Below are 13,515 nucleotides of genomic sequence, written 5' to 3'. Positions count from 1 at the left end.
TGCTAGAAGTAAGAATTATTAAGGTGCATTTCATATTTCAAAAATGTCTTGAGTATAGTTAAAATAGAAAAGTCAGCAATCATAAAGAAAATTAACAAAATACAAATACTAAAAGTTAGCACTCGAGAAAAAGCAGGATGCAATGGAAAAGTATAGAAAATGTCTGACTTTAGGCAATTTAAATTGTGTGAGTTTAATGCCAAAGGAAATTTATGATAGAAACGGAATAAGGACCTGAAAGGAAAAAACTATCAAAAGAGTGGAGATTAAACTTCCCAACTCCTGGTTATTAACTGGAATGTTGCGGCTTCTCATTAATTGAAAAACAAAGTTATAGAATAAAAAAGAAACCGAAGGACAGCAACACTATGATACGCCTTAGGTTTCACAAATTAGGGTTTGCCCTAATTTTCCTTCAAGATGAAATTTCTCCTCCAAATCCAAGAAAAAAATCAACACAAGAGGGATGAGAGGAAGAATAAGAACATTTGCATTCAAAATCCAAGAGAAACAAGATACAATTTGTCCACTTCGAGAAGGACAAGGTCTCCCACTACAAACCCTAAAAAAACAAGAGAAAAACTAAGGAGGCTAAGAGAAAACTCAAATCTTGCATAACCCTAGAAATCCCCCCTTAATCCCTACTTATAGCAAGCAAAGGACCAAACCAAACCCACTAGTGGGCTGCTCAAGCTGAACCGCCCAGCTCAGGCCAGACCCGAGCCAAACCGGTCCAGAAACGGACCGGTTCCGCTCAAGCCGAAGCCCCCGCTCCGCCGAAGGCCCCGCTCCGCTCTGCGTCACGCTCCGCGCCCGCGTCCCTCCGCGCGATCCTTCGGCGGATCGGCCGACGCGGCCCTCCTTCCCGGCCGCTTCCGAGCGCTCCGAGGTCGCCGACCCTCCCTCTGCCGGTCGGCGGCGGCCCGCATCACACTACAAAAAAGAAAAATCAAGCAATAGCTCTAAAAATATTTTTAGGAAGATTTAAGGCCCTCCTATTCTCTTAAAACAAGATGTGCCTAGTGTCCATGACTAGGATCCATCCAAGAATATGCTTGAGATAATGTAATGAACCAGACTGATCTATCATCCTTAGCAGTATTTGTAAAACATATTTTGTTGCATTCACTCTCAATACTCCAAAAGAACCGAGAGTAGGAAGATATCCTAAATTTCTTCATCAATATCTTTAATAAAGTTCTCACTACAAAGATTGAAAAAAGAATCGAGAGATAAGGTAGTACAGAAACCTCTAAGAGAGAAGTATCCAACAAATGTCATATAAGAAGCTACAATCGAAAGCATATGTGAATCATCTCCGGAAGAGAATTGCATATGAAAAAAGTAGAAGAAATCTTAAGGCTCAAATGTGAAAATGAATTTTAAGGGATCTTTCCCAAAAAATAATCCATCCAAAGAAAACTACTTTCAAGCAGACTAAGGCCTTAGAGATCCAATAAAAAGATGTAAGAATAGATTCATGCATTAGGAAAGAATTAAAAAAAAATTAACTGAATAACGAACAATAGAGGGAAAACATCCATATTGGAAAGTCAACATTTGAATTCAAATGAAAAGGAGCAATCCAAAGATTTATAGTTTCAGAAAGAACAACATCAAAAAGCAGATATGTGGAAAATTCATAAATAGTTATGAAATTAGTTGAACAAAAGTATTTATTACTCAATATAGTCCTACTTTTATCTACATTGATATTTCAGGCCAGGTAAATAAACAAGGCTATTAATATAATTTCTATTTTCATGCTTCAATATGATTACGCATAGCAATTACTCCTATCATAAAACGAAGTACCTAGCATGCCAACATAGTTAGACACCCTATAAGAAATGAATAAACAGAAACGATGTCATTTCAACCCCCCACCCATGATGCAACATAATTATTAAAAAAAATGTCCTAAATTTTAATGTATTGGCTATGTTTTCTTATTTATAATGGCATGGGTTCCTTCTTTAGAGTCGGATCGTATTTTAGGAAAATAATTGAGTTATGAGTCTATAAAAGAAGTGTTAGTCTAGAATTAGTTATCATGTTTTGATAAATTATAATATTTTGGTTTATTGCCTCTCAATTATGGCTCCTTACATCTCTCCCACATCTCTTCTCTATTGCTTCACTATTTTCTCTTCACCTCCCCAATCTCTCTTTATCTATATCTCTATCCCCCCTCCTCTTTTCCTTCATTAATTTATCAGAGAGAAACCTAGAGCCTACTACTACAACGTTGCAAACTGCAATCACTTATAATTCCACAATTACTCCAAACTCTGCATCCCATCCCATTTGCCGCATGCAATCACACGACCCTCTTCTATTTTGGATCACATATCTTGTTTGCTTGCCATCAAGTCATACCCAACCCCTTGCTAAATAAAGTAGCCATCCTGCATCTCCCTTGGCACTCATCCACTTGCTACTTACAGCTCTTACACACCCAAACCTTGTTGTCTGAAATCACATATGCCCTAGCCATTAAGCCACATCATAACTACAATTACATATTTTTCATAGCATCATCATGCATCATCTCCCGCATCTAGATCAACGGCTTCATACTTTGCATCTTTGACGCATGTAACCTAAAATCACCCATCGCTAACCCACCCATTGGACAATTGCTCATCCACACATCCCCGTTTACTCCATCAAACCAGTTCATCATTTCCCATTGCTAACTCCATAATATCCTCCTTCATCCCAATTAAGTTTCATCTATTACATGTATTATTCATCACATCCTTAAATGTTTGTTTGCATACAAACTTTGCTAATTCATTAACCCATCATTTTGTATGGTCGCATGCAAATTGCAATCAACAAACCTACAAATAACCAACGCAATCATAGACCACATTGAAAAATATGAAACAAAAAAAAATCAAATTCACTCCACACGCACTTAAATTAGATCCAAGTCAATTTAGCATTGTGCGTGTAGACCTTAAAGCTTCCAATATGTTCTTTTAAAGATGTAGTAATGTTCTCAAGAATCAACAAGTCTTCTAATGATATTGTGGATGGTGGTGATAGTAATCCCCATCGTCTATTTTTCTGTGAGATAGTTTTTCTAATTCTACATTTCAATTGAAGGACGTTAATGTTTTCTCCAAAAAAAAAAATTGTAACTATCTACAATAGAGTTCTTTGCAACCCTAGAAAATTGATGCAACATAATTATTGAATAAATATCCTAAATTTTTGCATATTTCAAATATATTCTCTGCTATAATATATGGACACTATTTCAAGTCATATCATATTTTAGTTAAGCAATTGAGTGTTGAGTTCATAAAAAGAGCACTAGCTAGGGCTGTCAAAACTGGGTCAAGGGTCGGGTTCAGGTCCAACCTGAAATTGACCCGACACTATTCAACCCGACCCGTTTTTGCAAACGGGTCGGTTTTCCGAACCCGAACCCGACCAGCTTCGGGTCCGGGTCAAACCGAACCTGACCCGATTCAGATATATTTTATTAAATTTTTTTTATTTAATTCAATTTATTTAAATCTAAATCAAATTAAGGTAAGATTTACTTCAATTAATTTAAAATAAATCAAGATTAATTTAATTTGGGCAATAATGTTTATAAGTTTTTGAAATAGCATTTACTTATTTCATAAAAATCCATTAAAACCCTCCTAAGTTAATTAAAAACGGGTCAAACCGGGTTGATTTCGGGTTTCCGGGTCAACCCGAACCCGACCCGATTTTGCAAACGGGTCGAAATCCCTAACAACCCAACCCGACCCGGTTCGGGTTGACCCGAACCCGAAATTTTTGGATCGGGTTCGGGTCGGATTTTAGAGTCGGGTCCAATATTGACACCCCTAGCACTAGCCTTGTATTAGGGATTATATATTGATGAATTAAAATATTTTGGTTTACTAGTCAACTAGTAATTGCTACTTCCTTGTTTAACGTATCTCTTTTATTTTCCTCTGCTTATTTCTCTTCCCTTCTTCTCAACCTCTTTATACCTATAATTCTATTCCTCCTTTTCTTTTATTAATCTGCTCCGTGGATTGAGTTTAGCGTGGATATGATATAACAGCAGCTAGCATTTTAAAGTCTCAATGTAAGAATATGTAGTAAAAACATTATACTTGATTGGCGGTATTCACCTTAAAAAAAAACTTCTTGCTGTTCCATTAGTAATATAAAAATTTTCCCAAACGTTAACAATAAATTTTAGCATTATTTTTGTCTGATACATGCCTATCATGTTCAAATCCCAAATGAGCAATCTAGAAAAATAATAACACCACTTTCACATTTTCTTCATTGCAAACTAACCATACAGTAGGCTACTTTCACAGAGTCTTTATCGCAAACTAAACATGCATTAGGCTCCAAGTATAACTTAACTTCTAACTATGGCTTCTAGTTTGAACTAACAATACAAAATAATAGATCAGCGCTTTTCTCCTATTTATGAAGCATTTGAAGCAAAGTTTAAAATTGCACAATTCAAGGCGCGCCTTTGCGCAATTTGCTCCAAAATAGCCTCAAAGCCTAGGCAATTCTTAGGCATCATGAGGCGTACGCCTTAGGTGGAGTGAGGCGGGCCTCACTAAGCATTATTGCGCAATTTTCTTTGAGGCGTACGCCTCTAATATGGGGGCCCACTTACTTAAAAAACCTCTTAAATTCTTCCATATACCCACTTACCCGACCAAAGACCCACTTACCCAATCGAAGACGTCAACCGAAGCCGTGCAGGAAGCACGCAGATGCCCGATCCGGCTCTCCCGCACGTTTCCGCCTCCTCTACCCCCGGCGCCGCCTCTCGTCGGTGAGTCCTTTGTTTCAGGCCGCCCCTCTACATCAGTTCTCTTAGGTTTTTTTTTAAGTTTAGGGTTTGATTTTTGAACTTATAGGAAAGCTAGGGTTATAGTTCTCGGTACCGCTATGTACATGCTCGGTACCACTAGATACATGCTCGGTACCGCTAAGTATCTTTCCATACAAAGAACTTACGAACTTTAAAAATAAGCAGAACTTCAAAATTACTCTTATAAATAAAATTTGTTCCGTGAGCGACCCCTTGAACCTCCGGCAGCTCGGCATATTATTGTATTCATCATCTTTAGTAATAGTTGTTAGTGTTAGTATGCTTCTTTCATGAGTGCATGCATTGATTGGGAGACATTGGACTCTATAGGAGAGGAGGAAGGGGTGAGAACTTTAAATGTGAATTATTGTCTCTTGGACATTATTATTTCATATTCATGCTTATTATTTTATGTTTTTGTGTTTTATTTTGCATTTGTGCTTTAGGAAACATGGTTAGGGGCAAAAAAAAAGACAAATAAGTCATTGCGGCGTGACCCTTCTTGGAAATATAGTGTGCAAGTTGATGTAAGAGGTGGCGAGAAGACGTGTATTTAAAATATAATTTTTGTGATAAGGTGGTGAAGGGAGGAGTAACTCGCATGAAGGAACACTTATCCCGTTCATATAAGAATGTAGCATCTTGTGCGAATGTTCCGGATAAGGTGGAGGAAATTACAACTTATATGAAAAAGAGTAACACGATCAAACATTAACAACATGAGCAATTTGATGAAAGGGTCGAACATGGTGCTTACTTCGGGAGCGAGAGTGGAAAGGGCTCTTCCTCCACTATACATAATAGAGGTGCACGGGGTCCTATGGACCAGTATATGACTAATCCAGGAGAGGATAGAGGACAAGCACAGATGATGCCTGCGGTTGGTACCAGAGAGGGTCGACAGCAAGTTTGCATGGATATTGGCAGATTTTTTTTTTTTTTTAGAATATCATACCATTTAATGTTGTGACATCGCCGGCATACTTCAATATGCTTCGGTATGTAGGGTTGTATGGGAGAGGGTTGAAGGCACCTTCCATGTACGAGTTGCGAACATTGATTTTGAAGGAGGAGCTGCAAAACACAGAGCAGAGCATTGATGAGATTAAACGGATATGGAGTGAGACTGGTGCTACCATTATGTCAGATGGATGGTCTGACATGAAGAGCAGGAGCTTAATTAATATCCTTGTCAACAATCCCTACGGCACAGTGTTTTTACGATCAGTTGAAGCTTCGGATGAGGTTAAAAATGATAAATTCATTTTCAATTTACTAGATGGGGTTGTTGAGGAGATTAGGGAGCAATTGATTGTTCTTGTGGTGACTGACAATGCCAGTGCATACAAAGAAGCTGGTCAGATGTTGAAGGAGAAGAGGAAACACCTGTACTGCACAACACACTGTATCGATCTCATATTGGAGGAACTTGGTGATTTACCTCAACACAAAAGCGCTCTTTCTAGGGCGAAGAAGATCATAAAGTTCAATTACAACCACTCATGGGTCTTAGCCTTAATGAGAAAGTTTTCAAAGAAGAAAATCATTCACCCTGCAACCACTAGGTTTGTTATTACATTTGTGCGCTGCAAATCATTTTCAATTCCTAATGCAAGTTTATTCAACAGGTTTGCCACATCTTATTTGACACTGCAGAGCCTGCTGGATGTGAGACAACCTCTTAAAGCAATGTTTACATCGAACAATGGCTTAATTCTGCATGGGGAAAGAAACCTGAGGGGAAAGAAATATGAAGGCTAATTCTAAATGATAAATTTTGGACTAGTGTGACCTATGCCATATTAAGCAAGAGACCCTTGGTACAAGTTCTACGTTTAATAGATGCCAAGAAGAAACCAGCCATGGGTTTTATTTATAATGCTATGGATGAGGCAAAGGAGTTGATTGCACATAACTTGGGAGGAGAGGAGGCAAGTTATAAAGAGATTTGGGATATTATTGATGTTCGGTGGGAGGTCCAGTTACAACGTCATCTATATGCAGCGGCATATTATTTCAATCCTCAATTTCAATATTTAGAGAGGAAATCCTCAAATCCGGAGGTGAAGCTTGACTTGTATCATTGCATGGAATGACTAATACCAGACCAGAATGTCAGGGAGCTAGCAGATTTAGAACTTGTTCTATTTCGGAATAGGGAGGAATTTTTTGGTTTGCAAGCAGCAAAATCTACTATTGCTAAACGATATCCAGATATACATATTTTTGCAAAGTATCTATATATGCAATAACATTTTAATATCTTCTGGTTATCTTTTTTCTTCTTGAAAATAGTTGAATGGTGAATCCAATTTGGTAATTCCACCCCTGAGTTACAAAGTTTTGTTGTTAGAGTTTTGGGCCTCACATGTTCTTCCTCTAGGTGTGAGCGAAACTGGAGTACATATAGTCAAGTGCAAACGAAGAGAATAAATCAACTTTCAACACTCAAAATAAACTCCCTTGTGTATATTATGTACAACAAGAGGTTGAGAGATAGAAGGTTGAGGAACAAGGGGTTGAAGGATGATGAGGATCCATTGATGTGTGATGATGTGGCATCTGATAATAAGTGGTTCATGGATGATGAGACAGATTTTTCATTATCAGACCTGCAACTAGAGGATCTAAGTGTGGACGTCTTGAGGGGCGAAGTAGATCAAGTGAGCATATCCACTAGTACCACACCACACACATCCACTAATTCTGCAGCACAACAAACAACTAAAGATATTCCACAACTTCTTATATATATATATCAAGTGGGCAATTAACATAACAATAATCATTCTTATTGAACATGTAAGAGAAAAATGAGTAACATTGAAGATGATGAAGATATGACATTCATAGATACAATTGGAGAAGAAGATTCCCTTGAAGATCCATTTAGTGATGAGACATGATTTGATTTAATATGTTCTTTCTTATTTGTACTTTGGGAGTTTTGATAGACTTATATTTTGTGATTCTGTACTTTTGGACATGATTTTATTGCATCTAGTTTCTTACTTTCCACTAATTTCACTTGTCATTTAGATGTTTTTTATTGTACGATAGAATTTTACTATTATTTACCTGCTAAAATCCTTAAATTCTCATTTACGCAATTCTTCATCCATGAGGCTTACGCCTCGCCTCACGGACGAAAAACGCCTCAAGGCTTATTTACGCAATTTTAAATCTTGATTTGAAGTGCCTCGACCTGAGCAATTAAAATAATTGATTATAACTGATCCACTATGATTATCTTTTGCTAAATAGTTCAGGTGAGGCTAATTAGATAGTGATGATATCATGTTCTTTAAATTGCAACAGTCCATTATAATTCTTCATTAATTTAGGTTAAGGTTTCTCTAAAAGGCCTACATGTTACATGATATTGATTATTTCCTGAAAATTAAAATGAGAAGAGAGGACAATAAAAACTATACAAATTTATAACCAAATAATATTTCCTTTTTTTATTTAAAAAAAAAAAGAGTGGCAGTGCATAAAAATATGGAAAAAAAATATCAAGAAAAATAAATAAATATGAAAACTAGTCTTTAATAATGTAATCCAGAATTAACTGCACTGTGGAAGTGAAAGATTGTTGTTCACAGATTGTTGGAGTAATATACATAGAAAACAACCATTGATAGTTGGATTGTTGTAGATGGAAAGTTGATGCCTCCTAATAGTAGGTTGTTGTAGATGGAAAGTTGACATCCATGGATTAATGGGTTATTGTAGATGGAAGGGTGTTGACAACAAAATCAAGACTATTTGTTGATGAAGCACAGCCAGATGAATAGATGGTCAAAAGTCATTTTGAGTTATGACTTAAGCTTAGGTGAGAATATTTATAGTTTGAGAGTTTATTATAAAATATTTTAGTTGGGCCAATTCATTTTCTATTTTTCTGAAACGACTTGTCAAACTATCTCAATATGTTTAGCCTTGTCACGGTGGACAAGATTTTTTGCATATGAAAATCTAGTTGTAATTACATTATGAGATTTTACAACTAAAAAGATTAAAATCTTCTAATAATCTTTTTAATCACGTTCATTCACAAATACAAAGTATCGCTACCCTAAAATTAGTTTTAACATTGCTTCTTCAGAAAATATATTATTTCTTACTTCTCCATATAATCAGATTTCTCCCTGCATAAGTACAATAACCAAAGGTGTATCTTCAACCTAATCAACATCTATGAAAACTTCAATTTCCTTGGATGGCTTCTAATAAAATGTATTTTTCTAGTGTCATTTTGAGGTACCTCAAAATGTGCAAAATGTCGTTACTTGTTAACTTCCATGTGGTCTTCAGTAGGGTAATCATGTATTAGCTTACAATACTAATAGGGAATATCATAACAAGTAATGGAACTTTTTTGGGTTTAAATCCTAGCATTTATGTTTCAAAGTAGATCAAGAATGCACTTCCCATAGAAAATAACAGACTTATTTTGATCACGATACTTCTATACCAAAAAAATACCCTAGAATTTTCTTGTCTTTTACTTCTAATTCTATTAATAGAACACCTTTTAATCTAGTTTATTTTTCCTCCAAGTCAAATCTCAATATAATATTGCCTATAAACACAATCAAAATCATCTTTTTTTCCATAGGCAAGTGTTTGTCTGATAAATAGAGTATGACCAGCTTCACATAGTGTGCACAAACTTTTTATCATATTTGGAGAACATATCAAACTAATCACGAGGGGGTTGTTTGAGACCATATAGAGCTTTTCAGAGTTTGCAAACCTTGTTGTTAGTTTCTTTAATTTTTCAATCTAAGTGGAATCTTCATGTATACTTCCTCCAAAAGATCTCCATTAAGAAATATATTCTTGATTTCAAGTTGATGTAAGATTTCAATCTAAATTTGCTATAAAAGAGAGCAAAACTCGAATTTTGTTGAGTTTGACAATGATAGGAAAAAGTTTCTATACATCCAATACAATATGATTGAGTGCACATTTTTTTAAACAAGTCATGCTTTAAATTTGTCCACTCTCTCATCTTCTTTACATTTGATTGTAAAGATTCATTTGCATAAAACTTTTTTTTCCTAGTAGAAGTTTAGAAACTTCCCATGTATCATTCATTTCTAAGGCTTGGATTTATCTAATTGCAACTTTCATCCACTTGGGAGTTCTAATGGCTTCATAAATAGTATTTGAAATCTATATTTTACCAAGAGAAGTGACAAAAGCATGAAATACAAGTAAAGGTCATTTATAAGTTATGAAATCATAAATTGGATGCTTAGCTTATGATGGTTTGACGAGAGGATGAGGGATAATTAAATAAATTGGAACTTTGAAATTCTTGTTCAAGAATTTTATCCCCCTAAATTTTAGGTTTGGAGTAATAAGGATAAGGTTAAAGGAATTTTATGCCCATGAAATTGTAAATTTTTCTCAGCATCAAAGAATAACACTTGAAGCATTCTTTTGGAGGAATATCAAATAAAAATACTCTTAATAGATTTAGGGTCTAATTTTCTTCGATGCTGACTTAAAACTGAACACCCAAAGATTTTTGGAAGATACAAAGAATTGATTTGGTCATGAGAAATCAATAAAGAAGTATTTAAACAAGATTTGACATTAAAGTACTCTTGACGGAATTCTTTTAATGAGATGTATTATTAGAATAGCTTACTCTTAAAAATATTTGGAAAAGTTAAGAGACCTTATGCAAGTTCACCATCAAAACCTGTAGAGAATGTATCATAAGTTTTTGGGCATTAACTATGGCTTAAATTTGCATTAAATCGCACTTAATATATGCAAGCTTCATGTACACAATGATAAATAAAACAAAGAGTGTGTAGAACATATTAAAATTATAACAAACTATAAGTGCACATAATTGAATTATACTTTTTAATCACAAACATTTAATGAAGTTCCAAGAAAGGTGCTTTGGAGAGTTCTAGAAAAGAAAAGGGTTAATAATAATTATATTCAAGTCATTAAAGAAATGTATGCATGAGTTCTTATTTGTATTCAAACACAAGGTGGTTTGACCAAGTATTTTCCTGTTTCAATTAAATTACATCTAGGATCAGCTTTAAGCCCATATCTTTTTGCTTTAGTCATGGATGTTCTTACTAGACATTTGCAAGAGAATGTATCCTAGTGTATGCTTGTTGCTGATGATATTCTTCTTGTAGATAAGACTAGAGAGGGGGTTGAAGGTAAACTTGAATTATGAAGGTCAACCTTAAAGTCTAAAAGTTTTCTTTTGAGTAGATATAAAACCAAATACATTGAGTGTAATTTTAATAGTAATAAATTTAGTGGAGGATTGGGATTGTGACTTTAGGCAATCAAGTCATTAATAAGAGTGTACACGTTTTAGATATCTCGGGTCTATTGTTCAAAGTGATGGTGAAATAGATTGGGATATTATTAGTAGAATTCAAGTTGGATGGTCAAAGTGGAGGAATGCATTGGGCTTATTGTGTGATAGAAAAGTACCTCTCAAACTTAAGGGAATATTATAAAAGATGGTGGTGAGACCAGCAATGCTTTATGGCGCAGAATGTTGGCCATTAAAAGATAAGCATAAAATTAAGTTAAGTGTTACAGATATGACGATGCTTAGGTGGATGAGTGGCTTCACACTTATAAACAGAATGTGAAATGAGTATATGCGTGAAAAGGTTGGAGTAGCTCCAGTGACAAATAAGATTAGAAAGAGTCGCCTAAGATGGTTTGGTCACATAAAGGCGGCCTTCCAATGACCCAGTTAGGAGAGTAAAGATATTAGATTTGACTAATGTTAAGAAAAGTAGAGATAGAACTAAAAATACTTGATTAGAAAAATATTAGAAATGACTTTTTTTATTATATTTAAATGAGAATTTGACTCTTAATAGGATACAATGAAGAAAAAAGAACTCATGTAGCCGATCCCATGAAATGGGATAAAATCATAAAAGCATGATGTTGTTGTTGTTATTAAGCACAAACATAAAAATGTCAACAAATTTGACGGAACTTCACCATTAATATTTTCCAAAAAAATAGCATGCTTCTGATACAGAGAAGAAACAAATTGCAAACTTGAAAAATAAATTACAAGTTTAAACTCAAATGTCATTGGATTATATCCGTCAAACATTTAAACTTTCTAAACAAAATTATCATATGGATTTATAAGCTTGTCCTGTTAAATAATGGAACCAAGTAACTGTTAATGAAGAAGATGCATACCACATAGACTGGAGAGCAATTATAGTTAAAGGCCACATTGCACCCATTTATTTATTCAGTATTGGCAGGCAGACATGATAACTCGGTTTCAAAATTAAACCACAAAGTGACATGCATATATAAGATTTTACATGGTTATGGAAGTGGAGTGTGTCAAAAGATAAAAATCAAACAAAAGGTAGTAGCCATAAGGCAAACATCATTTTTTTAAGCCATTATTCTAATCAATATGAGAAAGTGCACTTAGTATAGATAAGCAATGTACGAGAGGTCATTAGCATGAAGAAAGTTGTCAATATAAATACTAGATAAACATACCAACGGTCTTAGGCACCACTTCTCCATATAAGCCAATAATGATTCTACCTGAAGAAAATCAGCCAGCAAAAATTAAAAGGAACATTTTAAAGTAATTTTACCTTCAGTTGCACAAGAAAATCTTGAAATCCATAAATCAAAAGGCTCAAAAATCATTTCTTTCAGCTGCATGAAAACCCTTAATTTATTCTTATGTTTCACACCTGAAATACTAACTAATGATTAATGAATTAGTATATAACAACTAATGCAACCTGGATAATTCTGCCAAAGAGGAAAGTGTAATAACAATCTGATGTTTATACACCATGGGTAATTTTTCATACATCTCCAGTTTTATTCCTTGCTTGGGGATATCATTGTTTTCCAATGCTTTGAATATCAATTAGCCATTTTAACAATGCTTACAATTTACATATGAATCTTAGTTTTAGCCAATATCAAAACAATATTAAATTGCAGTCTAAAACTTCTTCAACAGTGGGATTTCTTTAGCATCACACGTCTTAAATCTCAAAAATAAATCTAGCAATTAGGAAACATAGAATAGCATGAAATTTTCCATTTAAATTCAGTTATCTTACGAGCATGAAGGTTACTTGGGAGATATTTTGTTCGCTAAAGTCCAAGTTGAGATGTTATGTTTTTAAATGATGTATTTTGGTTTATTGGTGTCTTAAAATTGCAACATTTCAGATATTAGTTGCTATTTATATTTTGGGATAGCATCCATCTTGATGATTAAAATATTTGAAAAAATAAAAATAAAAAATAATCATCGTTGATCTTCATAGTCATAGAGAGGTCAAAATCTTTAAATTCAGTGACACGACTGCTATCACATCTTCATAGCACTGCACTCAAGAAACCATTATATGTCTATCAATTATTGGTATGTAGGAGGCTTAAAATTGCCATTATTAATATTGAGTTTGTTAGTGTCAAAAGGTTTAATCATTTATATTATGTTGTTATCTTTATTTATCGCTTATTTGGTTTATTTATGTCATATGTTATTTGGGATTAGTTCGGCCTTTTTAAATTCTCCTAGGGGTAGTTTTTTTTCAATTTTTTAATAAGTCATGTTTATATAAATTGAGCCTAAAATCTTATAATCCAAT

General features: G+C 34.5%; 1 protein-coding gene across 1 annotated transcript in view; it reads right to left on the bottom strand.

Moving 5' to 3' along the window:
• LOC110102096 (peptidyl-prolyl cis-trans isomerase CYP21-1) overlaps window positions 1-13,515 on the bottom strand; it is a 37,300-nt gene that overhangs the window by 7,882 nt on the left and 15,903 nt on the right. Inside the window, exon 3 of the mRNA XM_020830271.2 lies at window positions 12,395-12,442. Coding sequence (XP_020685930.1) covers window positions 12,395-12,442 — 48 coding nt within the window. The remainder of the gene's footprint in view (window positions 1-12,394; window positions 12,443-13,515) is intronic.

The sequence above is a fragment of the Dendrobium catenatum genome, unplaced genomic scaffold (assembly GCF_001605985.2).
Source record: "Dendrobium catenatum unplaced genomic scaffold, ASM160598v2 fragScaff_scaffold_243, whole genome shotgun sequence".
NCBI classification, from domain to species: domain Eukaryota; kingdom Viridiplantae; phylum Streptophyta; class Magnoliopsida; order Asparagales; family Orchidaceae; genus Dendrobium; species Dendrobium catenatum.
This window is presented reverse-complemented; position numbering and strand designations above follow the sequence as displayed.